This window comes from Alligator sinensis, unplaced genomic scaffold (genome assembly GCF_000455745.1).
Source record: "Alligator sinensis unplaced genomic scaffold, ASM45574v1 scaffold1092_1, whole genome shotgun sequence".
NCBI classification, from domain to species: domain Eukaryota; kingdom Metazoa; phylum Chordata; order Crocodylia; family Alligatoridae; genus Alligator; species Alligator sinensis.
This window is the reverse complement of record NW_005842252.1, coordinates 1,675,684-1,690,858: the sequence shown is the minus strand read 5'-3', so window position 1 is coordinate 1,690,858 and position 15,175 is coordinate 1,675,684. Positions and strand designations below refer to the sequence as shown.

General features: G+C 39.7%; 1 protein-coding gene across 5 annotated transcripts in view; it reads right to left on the bottom strand.

Annotated features, from left to right (window-relative positions):
• AIMP1 (aminoacyl tRNA synthetase complex interacting multifunctional protein 1) overlaps positions 1–15,175 on the bottom strand; it is an 82,593-nt gene that overhangs the window by 21,979 nt on the left and 45,439 nt on the right. For all 5 annotated transcript variants that reach the window (XM_006027570.3, XM_006027568.3, XM_025208804.1 and 2 more), the window contains exons 2-3: positions 11,693–11,826; positions 7,133–7,246 (exon numbers count right to left, since the gene is read on the bottom strand). In XM_006027570.3, the coding sequence (XP_006027632.1) occupies positions 7,133–7,246; positions 11,693–11,801 (223 nt within the window). In that variant the 5' untranslated portion in view covers positions 11,802–11,826. The remainder of the gene's footprint in view (positions 1–7,132; positions 7,247–11,692; positions 11,827–15,175) is intronic.

Sequence of the window (15,175 nt, the reverse complement as noted above, 5' to 3'; positions counted from 1 at the left end):
CCAGAGTGGGCGCCAAGAGCCCCAAGAGAGGGGCAGCATTAGAGGAGCGCCCCGAGAGAGGGCGGTTAGACTCAGAAGGCCCAGTGCGGCCGCAGAGAGCCCTAGAAGTGGGCGGTTTGATTGAGGAGGCCCATAGTGGGCACAGGAGGCCCCAGAGAGTGGGCGAGTGTACAGAGGAGGGCCGAGAAAGGCTAGGGTGCCTGGGAAGCACCCATCATACAAGGAGACCCCCGGTGGGTCCGGGAAAACACGGGGACAGAGGTCCCAGCTAACCATGCCCAAGGAGACATGAGGCAGCCTCCCAACTTTACCTAAACATCAAAGACGTGGCGGGCGAGAATCTGAGCGTGCCCTTGGGCCGACTTGGCACGGAAGAGGGGGCCTTAAGGAGATCACGGCCCTCCTGTAGGACCCCGCCATGACAATCTGCTTGACAACTTTTCTCACTTCATTAAGGGCTGGAGGGATTCCAAGATCATCTCCGACTGAGTGTTGCGGGAATGAGTTGAGAACACTCTCATCAACAGCAAAGTCTCAATTGAGAAGGTCTTCAAAAGGCTCCTTCCAACGGGCATTGATATCTCCCTTGATCAGGTCTCCTCCATCTTTAGGTCTCAAGGAGGTTGGTCCTCGAGTGCTCAGACTGTAGATAGTTTTGGTACCATGAGAAACCATGCACATTGTAGATGTCAGCCAGATGCTGAATCTCCTTAGTCTCATCTTCCCAACTATTCGGTCTTCATATTACGTGTCCAACTTTGGACCTCTGCCTTGGCTTGCTGGAGTTTTGCCAAGCACGAAAGGCCTTGTGCTTGCACCCTAGCAGCTTGGAGCACCCTGGCAGCTTGGAGCACCCTGGCGCTTGCACCCTGGCAGCTTGCAATCAATCAACTCTTGGATCTCCCAGTTCTCATCAAACCAGCCTTGATGTTTCATGGTACAGAATCCAAGTGTTTCTTCACAGGCGCTGATGACAGTGGCCTTGAGGGCACTCCACACGCTGCTGACATTTTCCCATTGTTGTTGATTGGAATTCACCAGTTTTTTTTGTTGAGGCACTGGTGAAAGAAGTCTCGCTTGCTTGGGTCCTTGCGTCTTTCAACATTGATCTTCCATCAGCATTGCTTGTGAAGCAACCATCATTTGGGAGCCAGTTTGAGTGACATAACCCAGTGGATAAGTCAGTGATCAGTCCAGTCATCAGCTCCTAGCATAGCTCAGGTGATGCAGACATCTTTGTGATCCTGGGCACAGATGATGACATAGTCGATCAGATGCCGATGCTTAGATCGTGGGGTGTTGCCATGATGTTTTGTGCCTGTTTTTCTGGCGCAACGGTGGTGGTGAACATAGTTTCATAGTTGTTATGGGCTGGAAGGGACCTTACAGATCATCAGGTCCAGCCCCACTGCATGTAGGTAGGAAAGACTGCTGGGATCAAATAATCCCAGCAAGATAGGCATCAAGACATTTGAAGATAGCCAGGGTAGATGACTGTACCACTTCTGGGGGGAGCCTGTTCCAAACCCTTGGTACTTGGCTTGTAAAAGTTTTTCCTCATGTCTAGCCTGAAGCGATCTTCAATCAGCTTGTGCCCAATATTTCTTGTCCTTCCCTGGGGGGCCTTGGTGAATAGATGCTCCCCCAAACCCTGATATACGCCTCTGATATATTTGTAGGCTGCAACTAAGTCCCCCCTGAATCTTCTCTTCTCCAGGCTGAACAATCCCAAGTCCCTCAGCCTCTCAAGTCTGTGTTCTCCTTCCTATTTACCCTTCCAAAAGAAGGTATAGCTGCCTCTATGTTCTTTGAGGTGCCTATCTTCCACTTGCTGGGTCTTGCTCAATGTTGTGCTGCCCGAGTTCTCTGGCCACAATTACAGTGCAGCGCTCTAGGCACTCATTAGGGCTGTCCATGAGGGTCCCAATCTTCCAGGTCCCGAAAATAACGGTGCATCATTGCTGCTGTTTTCAACCGCAGGAAAAGTGATCCCACTAGCTGCAGTTATTCAGTCAGGAAGAATTACAGAATACTGTATTAGGCTATGTTTAGGGCATCTTTTCTAGCACCCTACCCATGTGGGGTGAGCAGAGTGGATCCTGAAGGCAGCTGCTCAGTGACAGTTGCACTTGCTGAATTATACTCCTATCTTGTCCAAGTGCTACATGACCTTCTTGTAACTGCCATCTTTTGTGCCAGTTCATGACTAGGAGTTTCCAGACCTCACAATCCTGTTCCCATCACCATTAGATGGTCACCAAAGGGCTTGAGGAATGTGCCGGCATGGAAGATGCCTGTGTGTGGCTTTTTTTATTGTGGAGAAGCTGCTGTACATCAACTTCTACGTGGCTCTTGACAGAAGCAAGGAGCCCGAGACAACTGAGGATCTTGTTCTGCTGCAGTTTTCAGCCACCTATGTGACCATTGAGATTCTAACATTTTTTTCCACCTGATCTGCCGTTGAGGACTTGTAGACCAACAGCTGGGGGCCAGGCAGGCATATTATAATGGCAACCTGTACTCACCATGTCACAGCAGTGTCAAAGGATACAATGCAACTTTACATTGCCATCTGCTGTCCTCACCACATCCTGGTGGTGTTGCTGCTGCTTGGTCTGTGACTGCTTAATCGTCAGAGTTACTCCTGCTTATTTCATAGCTAACTTTACCTGAAGGGTATTTCACTATCCGCCAGCTGTGGACACATTGGGCAGAAGTACAGCTCTGCCCCTGCATACATGTAATTACTATGGGATATGGTAACTGCCTCCACTTTATCCTGAGGTAACTAGTTTGTGTGCAACAAGCTCTTGTGCACCACTCAAGCAAGGCATTATGCTTAAAAATATTAAAAGAACATATTATTGGTTAGTCTCATAATTCTCACTACAGTACTTTCAGAACAATAGATTTCTACATAGACAAAGCCTTGAGCCATGATGGTGGGCTGGAAGAGATAATATACCAACCCAGGAAAGTCTGTGGAAAGGAGAGAACCCTCTCTATTAGAAATTTTGCCATGAACCAGACACAGAAAAAGGGAAAGGAGATAACAATGACTTAATGTATCACAGTCAATGTTGTCAAAATTCTGGCTTTTAAGGGGCTTCCTTAGCCTAAAGATTAAGAAAATATTCTGCTTTGCCATATCCAAGACAGTGTGTTTTGTTTAAATGAAACTACAGTTTGTACTGGATCAGCATTTTTGGAAAACAGCCACGGATATTCTATTCCCTAAAAGATGCTACAGGTATGAGAATGCCAGTATAAAATATACATATAACCTACTCCTGTTAAAACTGTACTGTATGTTGTGCAGATAACCTTGCACACTGTAACCTATGGAATACAACATTTTTTTTGCATGTTTAAATAGGAAGTAGGTGCTAACTATAGCAATATATATCACACGTAGTATGACCTGACCAGCAGGTATGTGCAAAGTATAGAAGAGCTCCTTTTCAGATTTTTAGCAATATTTGCTTCTAAATTATTTTCAGAGTGGAAAGTCATAGCATTTACTTAGTTGGCCAAGTGAAATATACCACGGCCTACAAAGTAAAACAAAAACATAAACCACCTGCCTAACTCCCTACATTTTCCATTACAGGACAACTACAATATGGAAGTCTGTTATACAGACAGTGACCATTTTCCAAAGATGAATAACAAATGAGAGATGCCTTTTTAAAGTTGAACAGCTGCTGGTCCTGAAAATAAGTTCACTGCAAACTAAATGAAAAAAAAAAAGAGGCATGAACAGTTTGCACAGCTCTGAAGCTGAAAGAAAATGGTCAAAAAGTTGTCTTGAGAACTACACTGAGAAGAGACTACAGGTTATTTTTCACACAGAGTTATTTAACAGGCAAAAATAACTATTATAATATACTGTAGGTCAGAGTAGATTTCAAGTCATTATATTTCATCCAGTTGCCCTTATATTGAACTCAGTAATATTTCACTAAAGCATAATTTGTATCTGGCTAAAACAGAACTCCCAGAAAAGTATTGTTTTCATTTGAAAACATCAAGAGATATGAAATCTACCCAGTTCCCAGGGTCCCAACAGTTAATCAACTTCATTGCTAAAAATTTGTGTCTAATTTCTGATTTCCATTCATTTGGCTTCAGTTTCCAGAAACTGGTTCTTGTTATCCCTTTTTCCTTTCTTCTTATTGTTTTTCATAGCATACAGGATTTTCTTTCTAGGAAAGCATGTATACTTTATAAACAAGTCCCTTCTCAATCTTCCTTTTGATAAACCAAAACAAATTGAGCTCCACGGCTCTCACTGGTAAGCATTTTCTCCACCCCTCAGATAATAATGTTCTTCTCAGCACCCTCTCCAATGCCTCAACAGTACTTAAAAGCACTGAAACTAATCTTCGATGTGGCACTTCAGTATGTGTCATCCATTCTCATGTTCAGAAATAAAAATCACCTCCATGGTTCTACTGGCTAAAATAGCCTTTTTTGTGGCAACATTGTATGTATGGGCAGTCCAGCTGCTTGTCAGGCTATAACCACTAGATTCTTTGCAAAATCACTTCTGCATGTATGTCTTATCTCTAAATGCATCTCAATAGATCTGGATCTCTTCAAAGACACTTTTTTTTGAATGGGTCTGTGTTAAAGTGGCTCGATATGATTATACCATCCTTGTCATTTTTTACCACTTTGCCAAACTTTGTCTCCAGAATTTGTCTGTCATTTTATATTTATTTCCAGATCACTGACAAGTGTTGCACATTGTACCTAATACTAATCCCTAAATAACTGCAATAGAAACACCCTAATTACATGATGAGTTTCCACTGACAAGCAGTTTTTGAGACCAGTTAGTGAGCTCCTAATTTATATTAATTAACACATGCCCTAGTGTATAGCAGTGACTTTTTAATCAGAATATTTTGTGACATGAGAATCTAAATATGTTTTGAGTTCAACAAACAGAACAGTCTTATCTTCTCAAATAATTAAACTGTCAAACAAACACAAGACTTATTTGCCATTAAACTATGTTGACTGGCAGTAATTATACTCCTTTGCTGTAAAAACTGAACGCCCCATCAAGCTTTTTCGTTATTTTGCCTGGGACTGATGGTTGGCAATCCAGCCTTCTAGCTGCCTAGCTCAATTTGCTTGTTGCTGCGATTGCTAGTTTTGGAAATTCATTTTGTTCATCCTACTCTGAAGAAATATCATTCAGTATGCTGGTGTCTATGTTCCTTCTACTGCAAATATACAGAAGAACCACCATATAATCTTCTGTTCAACAGGAAAGGTCTTATAACTTAGCATTGCTTCCTAATATTGTTCTCTAATATTGCTTACTTGAAGAAATGAAGTTTATCCAAAGGCTTTGTCAAACAGGATATTATTTCTCTATCCTTTTTATATAATGCAATACCAACTTGGAAACTTCAGAACACACATAGGCTTGTCCCTGAAGTGTAATAGTGCAATATTTTTCTGCAAAATATCAGTAGACACTCTTATACAATACCTACATATCCCACATCTAAAAAGGACATTGATGCAAACTACTACAGATTCTCATTGCCAGGGGGGCGAGGGGGGCAGGTGTCAGAATAATGGGTAATTTAGCTCAGTGTTTCTCAACCCATGGGTTGTGACGCAAAAGTGGGTTGCAAGAATGTATGAAAGGGTCACGGACAAACTTTGAAAATGGATCAACAAATTTAAAAAATGGATTCTCCTTTAAATCTTAAAAAAAATCTTCCCCATACACCAAGGTGTTGGGACCTGGGGTCAGGGGGACAGTGGGCTGGAAGAGAGAAGCACTGGGTTGAGACTGGCTATCGATGTTTACAAATAGGTCTTGGTACAAAAATGGTTGAGGACCACTGGTTTAGCTTATGAAAGGAATTTAGTTGTACCAAAGGAACAAAATGATTCTCTGCATTAACAAAGTGGTAGTTGTTTTGAAGACTATGTACTGACTTAATAGCATAACAGGTGAGTATTGGAAAGCAGTAAGATTTGGCTACACCAGTGATTCTCAACCTTTTTAGACTCAAGACACCCCTTGTAATGCATCAGCTCTTAGTTTTCACTCTTTTTTTAATTACAGAAAAAATACAGTAGTTTTTCTGTTCCAACCCACCCCGTCAGAAATACCATAATTATGGATTTCTATTTGAAATCTCTGGGTTTATTTTGTGAATCATATATATAAACCTAATAGTGCTAACACTGTGTGGCACCTTGTGGCATCCTTGAAAAGATCTCAAACCACCCCATGGTGCTGTGGCACTCTAGTTGAGAATATCTGGGCTACAATGAATACCATCTTACTGGCCTTCAGTACTAGAGCTTTGAAACAAACTGACATATTAAAAAAAAACTGAGGTTTCTTTTCTAACCCATATTTCCATAGTGCACATGTTGGCTTATACAAAAAATACTTGTGCTGGAATTGGGACACTGAAGCCTCCTCCTGTGACAAAAAGAACTACAGAATGAAGGTGAGGCTTATAGGACTTAGGGCCAGACAAAGATAGAAAGGATGGTGCAGTGAAAAGTTAATTGTGTAATAAAAGGCACTGCACTGAGACACAGCTTGGTTTTTAATTTTAGTACTACCACAGATATCATGAATAATCATAACAAGACACTCGGAGCCAGAGTTTTAAAACTGCTCAGTACCCTCAAACTGACCTAGGTTTTTAAAATAAGCTCAGTTACATTTTAGACATCTAAATGAAGTGGCTGGAGTTTTAAAAGATTTTAGCATCCAGTATCTTCCAGTGTACTACAGTAGGGCCCAATCAGGATCAACATCCCATTGTAGGGGGCACTGTATAGATATGCAGAAAGATGCAGTTCAACTCTGATTAAAAACTTTCATATGCAATAGTTGTTTTTGCAGTTTCCTAAAATGCTCACATATTGCAACTCTTTGATGTGGCTAGTTATTGAGAAATATGGGGTTCTAAAATACTGCTTTAAAAATATTCCCTTTAAAAAAAAGAAAAAGAAAAACTTCTAAAAGATGCCATCAGTAATGACTAAAAGAGCATGAATCATGATGGATTAAATAAGCGATCAAAAGTACAGTCACTAGAGGGTGACAGGAGCTCATGCATATGAATACAACTTCCCTTCTTACCTCCATTTCGAATTTCTGCCTGAATCAGCTCCTGTTTCAGCCCTTCAATTTCCTTCTTCAGTTTTGCATTTTCGACGCGAAGTTTCTTCTCTTCTCGGAGAGATGCCTGCAAGACTGGAATTGACACATTTATGTTGGAAACTGTAAGCTTCAATCATTAAAATTTACCACTTAGCAAATGATGTCTACTTTCTGAAAAAATAACCTTGAGTTCACAAAGGGTAGTTTAGTATGGCTGCTGCAGAGTAAATCATTTTAAAACATTGCCTTTAAAGTTACTATTATTAAAGTTACTATTAAAAAGTTCCTAAACATGTTTCATTATAATTACTGAACAACATTTTTGTTAACAAAAATAAGTAGTGGTCTCTCAAATATCCATTTTTATACTATTTGAATAGACTTATATCTAACAAAAAAACCCCAGTATTGTGAAACCTGAAAACTCAGTATTTGAAACTCAAATGTCACAATTATTTCATTTGTGGAGTACCCAAAGCAAATTAACTGTTGTCTAACACGTTCCAAAACTGGATTTTGGCTTTTAAAAATTAGACACGGCTTAATAAGATCAAAAGATAGGCAAAAAGCAATCGTGACAACTCTAAACACCTTACTGCTGCCCTGGAGGAAAGGATGGTAGACTTCTTTTCCATTGGCTAAATAAGATGATCTGTGTTTGGCACCAAGTACTCCCACAGATCTCTTTTGTATTTTGGGCAAGTCAATTTACAATGTAGAAACTAAGGCAATGGTGGTGCCAAGAGGCTCATTGTAATGTACTCAAGAAATTAAAGCAATAAGCACCACAGAAAGGCCAATAAAGAAATACAAACAGATTTGTTTCACATGTGCAGTTTGGCATCAGTTTTAAGAAAACTTTTATTTTGTTGATCTGGGGTACTCTTGGGAATAAAATTTGAGCGTAAGTGGTAAGGGCTTCGTTCCTTGTATATTACATTTTCTCTTGCGATTTGGTTAAGATAACTCATTTAAACACTGTTGATATTGTCATAATTTGTCTTGAGGAGCAAAATCTTGTGATAAAGGGCTGAATCCTTTCATCTTTAGAACACATTTGTTTCTTACTGGGAGAAAAGGTTGGGATGGAAGAAAGATGACAGAGCTTCAGTGGAAGCTGTAGGAGGGAAAATTCTCAAGGCATTACCTCTGGGTTCTGCAGAACGTGTTGAAAGGTTTGATCATTTGAAAATTTATAAGCAAAACATGTCAGATTCAATGCCAAAAGAAATTCCTTAGGAGCTGAGAAGATATGAGGCTTTAGTCCAAACTCATTTATTAACAATGTTAGGAACTTTCAGTTTAAACTATATAAAAAGGTGGTAGGTGCACACTATTACATAATATACACGACTGGGCTGCAGAAAAACCCAAAAGATCCAATTAAGAGGAAGTTACAATTTTTGAAGACTGTATGGAATAGGAATAGATTAGGAAGAGAAGACATAAGGTTTGACAAATGAGTGGAAAATAATTAGGAAGAACACTGGGAAGAGTTGAGTCATGAAGTTACATGGTTTGTTCTGAATCACTGATTTGATTTTGTTTTGAGGTTGCTGCATTTTTTGCCTATGATCCAATAATCAGTCGTCCAATTGTTAATATGTATCAGAGAAAAGGTAGCTTGTGGGGAGCATTCTGAAGATGTCAATTTACAAAATATTTTAGGAAGGATGTTCCACACATCACAGGTGATACCAAAGAACCCACAAAAACTTCTATGCGGAACAGACTACAGATTGACTTTATTTGTTGGGCAGGATAGTTTTTGGGACAGGGATGGGCAATTCAGTAAAAGACAAGAACAGATGGACACATTCAAGCCTCTTGGCCTCATGAACTAAGATCCTGATAAAGCAGGTAGCCAATGGAGAGATTCAAAGAGGTCAGGGTGGCCATTCAGTTAAAAAGCTTGGTGAGGAAGATAATCTAACTAGATGCATTTTGCATGCATTGTGTGAATGAGGATAGATGAAGCAATTAAAAGTAATCAAGATGTGCCTGGAAAAAGTTTTAACAGCATGGCTTTTTTTAAGTGTGACAGAGAATGAATTAAAGCACATGAACCAAAACACTAGAAAGGATGTATTCTTGTCATCAGAAAAAGGAGAGTGGGCACCACTTCAGAGGAAAACTAAGGGAGCAGCTGAGTTTTGCTTTGTAAAAGAAAAAGGCTTTAACAGTAAATGGAGAAAGAAATGTTAGTGTCCAGCTAAGAACTGGACTGTAATCCTAATAAAGGAGGAAAGGAAAAAGAAGGGTCTTCAACTCTGTGATATTGGCTAGACTGATTTTTAGGGAAGCTTTTTAAAGAGCTGAAGCTGACTATCTCTTTATAAAGATCTGGAAGTAAGTTATTGAGACCTGAGCGCTCACTAACTTGATCATGGCTTTGAGATGGATACATACAAGGACATTTTGGCTGGACATTAAGAAGAACTTTCTATGAGGGTGGTTAAGCATTGGAACAAATTATGTAGAGAGGTTGTAGAGTCCATATCCTTGAACAGCTTTAAGAATAGGTTAGAGAAATATATTTCTAAGTTGGTTTAAACAGGGGTGATCCCTTGAGCAGGTAGTCTGACTAGATGGCCTCTGTTAGTCCCATCCAGACCTATTTTTCTATGATTCTATGCAAAAAAATACAGGAAGAATTGTTTACTAACAATTAACAATAATTTTAACACACTGAGAACTGAAGCTGACTATCTCTTTATAAAGATTTGGAGGTAAGTTTTTGAGAGCCGAGTGTGCACTTCATGAATGGCTTTGACATGGATACATACAAGGAAACTGTTAGGATTCTTTTTGTTCCTACTTATATATATGTGGAACAAAAAGAATCTAAACAACAATAAGGTAGAAATGTTAGAATTGTCAAAAAAACACATAAAAAACCAAAAATATTCACTGAATATTTATGTTGGCTATTTGAGAAAAGCCAGACAATCTTGCCATATCCCTGGATAGTCGTGAAACACTTTCCATCCCAACAACAATTCAGGAGAACATCAAAAGCAGCTACTAAAGTTTTAAATCAGCAGGTCTGGATAACATGCATCCAAAAATGTTAAAGTACTATACAAACTGTTAATATTGATTTTTATTAATTCCTAGAACATAGAGAGAAAAAGAGCTAATATATTGTGCCAATATTTTAAAAGGATAAAGGGAATAACCTAGGTAACCCAGGCAATTATAGGCCTGACTTTGAACCCAAGCAAAACAGAATAGCTGATACAGTACTATTGATGAAAAATTAAAGGAGGGAAATATGTACATGTTAATCAATAGTATTTTTGCAAAAACATACTGCCAAAGACAATATTTTTTTGAGATTACAAATTTGTCTGATAAAGGAAACACTAATATAACATATTCCTGTAAAGTGTGCAACTTGGTAACACAGATCTTGATTAAGAAACTAAAACTATAAAAAAATTAACGTGGCATTAATATGGTGATTAAAAACTGACTATCCTACTGGAATCAGAATGGCCTGTAAATGAACAATAGTCACTAAACACGTATATGCCTAGCAGATCTCACACAGAACTTCTTGATCCTACTCTATAGATATAAGATCATAACTGCTAAAGTTCAATGGTGAGACAAAGATTGGCAAAATGGTAAATAATAAAGATGACAGATCACTGTTAAGAGTGGTATGTGGGCTGGGCACATAGAATTCATTCTAATATAGCCAAGTATAAAGTTTTACATGTAGAAACAAAGAATGCAGGCTATACATATAATACAGGAGATCCTATTTGGGGATGCAGTGATTCCATAATGGATGTGGGCATCGTAGCTGAACATGAACTTGTCATTTATCTCCAAAAAAAAAAAAAAGGACTAGAGAAGAATACCCATGAAATTGGAGCTCTGAGACAGGGTGTGCTTAAGCAAATGGAAAGATGTGGGTAACTAGCAATAGTTTTGGGACCTCAGCAACTGAACCATGGCGTCTCATCTCAAAAGACAGGCAGATGCAGAAATGGAAACAAAGCTGTTTCATCAGCATATGTAGAATATATGACAAAATATTAGGCTACATGCCAAGTTCATGTAAATCCTGGTTGCTGAAAGTAAAATGAGACATGAATTTACATACATGTAGCATTTTGTACTCTATTTTGCAGGAAGCAGTCCATTATTTGCATCAAAAAGTGGGACAGACAGCTCGCTGGCACCTTCAAAGAATCCTACAGAGCAGGGAGAAACAGTAACACACACACATCTCCCTAAAATCATTTAGTTACTTCCTCTAGGGTTTTTACAGTCTGCTTGTGTCACTGATTCCTCCCCTCTTTGATTATTTCCAGAATATAAAAACTATGACTTTGATAAGGAATTAGAGGGAGGAAACAAGAAGGTATTTCTAGTTCAGATTTTAATTTGGAGAATCTGAATATATCCTCAACACATGCAAACATTAATTGCCCCAAACGAAGCTGTTCAAGCCCTTCCTGTTTTTATGTAAGTTTAATATTAACCATCTGGATATTAAAATTTGCTTTCAAATGCTGATTGCCTTACTAGCTTTCTCCTTTAGAAGAGCAACTTGTTGTTTCAGGTATTCAATGACTTGGTCTGCCTCTGCACCCTTCTGCTCCAGTCTGTTCAACACGGCATTGTTGGCTGCCATCTTTAGCAAGGAACGGACTAAAAACCTAAACAAATAGGGGAAAAAGATAACTTGAACATTTTCTTAATGTAATTAACATGCTCATCTTATACCACATAAAGCAGCACTAAAAATCAACTGCTGATGAAGTAGAACATTTGGTAAGTGAACAAAATCAGGCTCGCCCCCAACCCAAGCCCCAACAAAAGGCAATGTTAACCAGACTGATATTTGCCAGCTGCATTTTTCCCTTCTTTCTCTTGCTTTTTTTTTTTTTTTTTTATTAATAAGTATTTTCGAAGAAAAGGCACTTTTCCTCCCATCTGCAGAAAACATGTTCTTGCTTCATAACAGCAAGAAATTCCACCTTCCCCTAATGAAAGAGCCAGAGCCCAGCAAGGAATAAACAAGACATTGGGGAAAAAAAATGAGCATGGAAAAGACTAGCAGAAAATAAAGTTAGACTAGCAGTTCTCAATCTTTTTAGGCTCAAGACACCCCTCCAAAAATGCCAGCTCTTAATTTTCACAATTGTTATATGAAAAAATAACACAGCAACTCTGTTGCCAAGAACTCAAAAGCTAAGTACAGACAGTCAAAAAGCCCAAGGCTGAATCGATTCAATCTTCACAGGTTAGTCTACGCTGTGGAGACTGAACTGATAAGCAGGTGAAAAGACATTCACTTTTGATTCTAGAAATGCAGCCACATGCCTGCAGTGGTCCACGCCAGAAGCCAGGGGGTGCTAGTGCATGCCTCCCTGCTTCATTGGAGCAGACAGCTTGGGACAATGCTAGCCCACTCACGCTGCAAAGCGGAATTTGCAGGGAAGGTGCAAAGCATCCCGGCATGCTGGGTGATGGCGATTTAACGTGAAACTGGAGGGGATTTGGGACAGAAGTTCAATAAACTGGTTTAACCTAAATCAGTTAAGTCTGATACTACATCCAGTCAGGTTTGTCTTAAATCGGTTTCAACCATTTTGAAAGTGGTCTATGTATACTGAACTTCTGTTGTGTTACAGATTTGAACTGGTTTCTGATCTCTTCTACTGGTTTACACGAAATGACTGTATCTAGCCAATAAGATCATAACAGGTCAGAACTGTCTTTGTTTTATTTTTTTACACTATGGATTCTTATTCGAAATTGGTGTGTTCATCTTGTGAATCATGTTTGCACACCAAACAGTACTTACATTGTGTAGCATCCCAAGGCACCCCTGAAAGGATCTCAAGGCACCCCAGGGAGCAACAGTACCCTAGCTGAAAATCACTGGGTTAAACCAAAGGCCAATGTATCTTATCTTTGTATTCAAAATTGAAAATATTTTGATAAATTTCCTAAGAATAAAAATATGCTGCCCCATAACAATTTTCCAAGTAAACCAATTAGAACACTTAGAATACAGCATACCTTTATGGTTGCACATAAATATTAAGGATAAAAATGAACACAACAGTGAATTTCTAAGTATTCAAGCCTAACCACACTGTGAAAGGAGGACCAAGTTACTTTCCCTCCTATTTGCCCTCCTTCCCTCAAGCAGCAACACTTTGGTTTTGAGCTTTCACTTTTAGAGCTGTTTTAAAGTTCATATTTTAATTGCCCCATTTTGTCTCCATTTTCAGTCTGACAGAAGGACCAAGGTTCAAGAAGAGAAGCCGAGGCAAACAAAAGAACAGTTCTGCAAGGAGAGGCACAGGAAAATGCCGTCCTATTCGGTCATCTCTCTCAGCTCCTTGCAGATACCAATAGTTCAGAATTCCTCTCTCACGACAGAGAAGGTGACAATGAACACTTTCTCTGTCTCATTCCTGTGGGTCCCAGCAAATGAAGTTCATCATTCTGTTCTTTCATTGTCTATGTTTAACCATAAGGACTCAAATGTCAACAATATATTGATGATATCCAGGTATTTAATCACTTTCATCTGCAGTGGACAATGCTTTCACTTAGCCAGCTAATATCTGGAAGGAAAAAAGAAACCTGCACAAATTACAGCTGGGTCAGATGTTGTTAAAGAGTAGATGGAGAGAAATACCCTGAAAGATCCTGCAGAATGAATGACAAGTCTCAAAGGTGTGGGAGTCTGTCACTCAATCATGCAAGATGCATGCATTCAGCTAATGTTATCCAGTTTAATGCCTGGACTCAAGTTGTAGCAGTGCCCAGAATTACCTTTTACCAACTCAGATTGTCCAAAAGAACAGGCGTAAGGATCTTGCCAATGATTCTGTCGTAATAACAGATAATAGCAGACTTCTAACCTATTCTCTACTAGGGCAGAAAACAGTAGCTATGCTAAAACACATCTGTTTCTAACCACTATCCCATCTTCTAAGCACCTAAATCAACAGTATGTTGCAAACACTGCTTTTATATATAGCGTCTGCATCAGAGCTTTCAAATATGTTGTTTAGTGTAAAGAAGAACTGTCAGGAATCCCAAGATCACTTTGCTGCATACTGGGTGCATCTACACATGAAATTAAGGTGAAGCAGTTTGAGCCAGAGTAAACTGCTCCCAGGCGCAGGGTTTACATGTGCGCGTGGGACAGCAGCAATGTGAGGCACAGTAGAGCAGGCCTGGGCTGGCAGAGGGCATGGAGGTCAGGCCCAAACTCTGGCTGGCACTGGGCAGCAGAGGGGCTGGCTGGGGCATGAGGGGGCTAACCCTGCAGAGCCATGTGGCTAGGTGGCATGCAGGAGTCTGGCTCTCACCCAGTCACTGTCTACACGTGCATTTTAGCACAGTTAATTACTCCGCTGCAAGATGGTATTGTCTTATGGCAGAGTTAGTTTACTGAACCCTAATAGTGGCGCATGTGCAGATGGTGATGCTTTACTGTGGAGCTAATTAGTTTACTCCGCAGTAAAGCACACGTATAGATGCATCCACTGAATATCAAATTCAATTCTAAGTACTCTGAAATTTCACAGAACTCAATAATGTAGGTCACAACATCAGCCTTCCAGTTCATCCCCCAAATTCTACCAATTTATCAGTCAGCCAGTCTACAACAATGCTGCTGTTTCCAAAGTGATGATGACACGATGAAAACTGTGTGATACATGATAGAATTCTCTTCTGTAGGAGACAGGAAGGAACCACCATCTTGTCCTCTTTAGAATCCAACACACTATCGCACAAGAGAACCTACAGTACACAACTTTTCTCTTCCCCCTCCGTAGCAGAGGCAAGAAAAGAAAATTCAGTCTTTCCAGGTGACAAATAGTTATTAAATATTATAATTGGTCCTGAGTTAGTAAGAAAATCTTGGGGTTTTTTGGGGTTTTTTTTTACATCAAACAACATATTTGAAAGCTCTAGTGCACACTAGGTGCTACACAGAAGAGCAGTGTTTGCAGCATACTTCTGACTCGCATGTTGTAG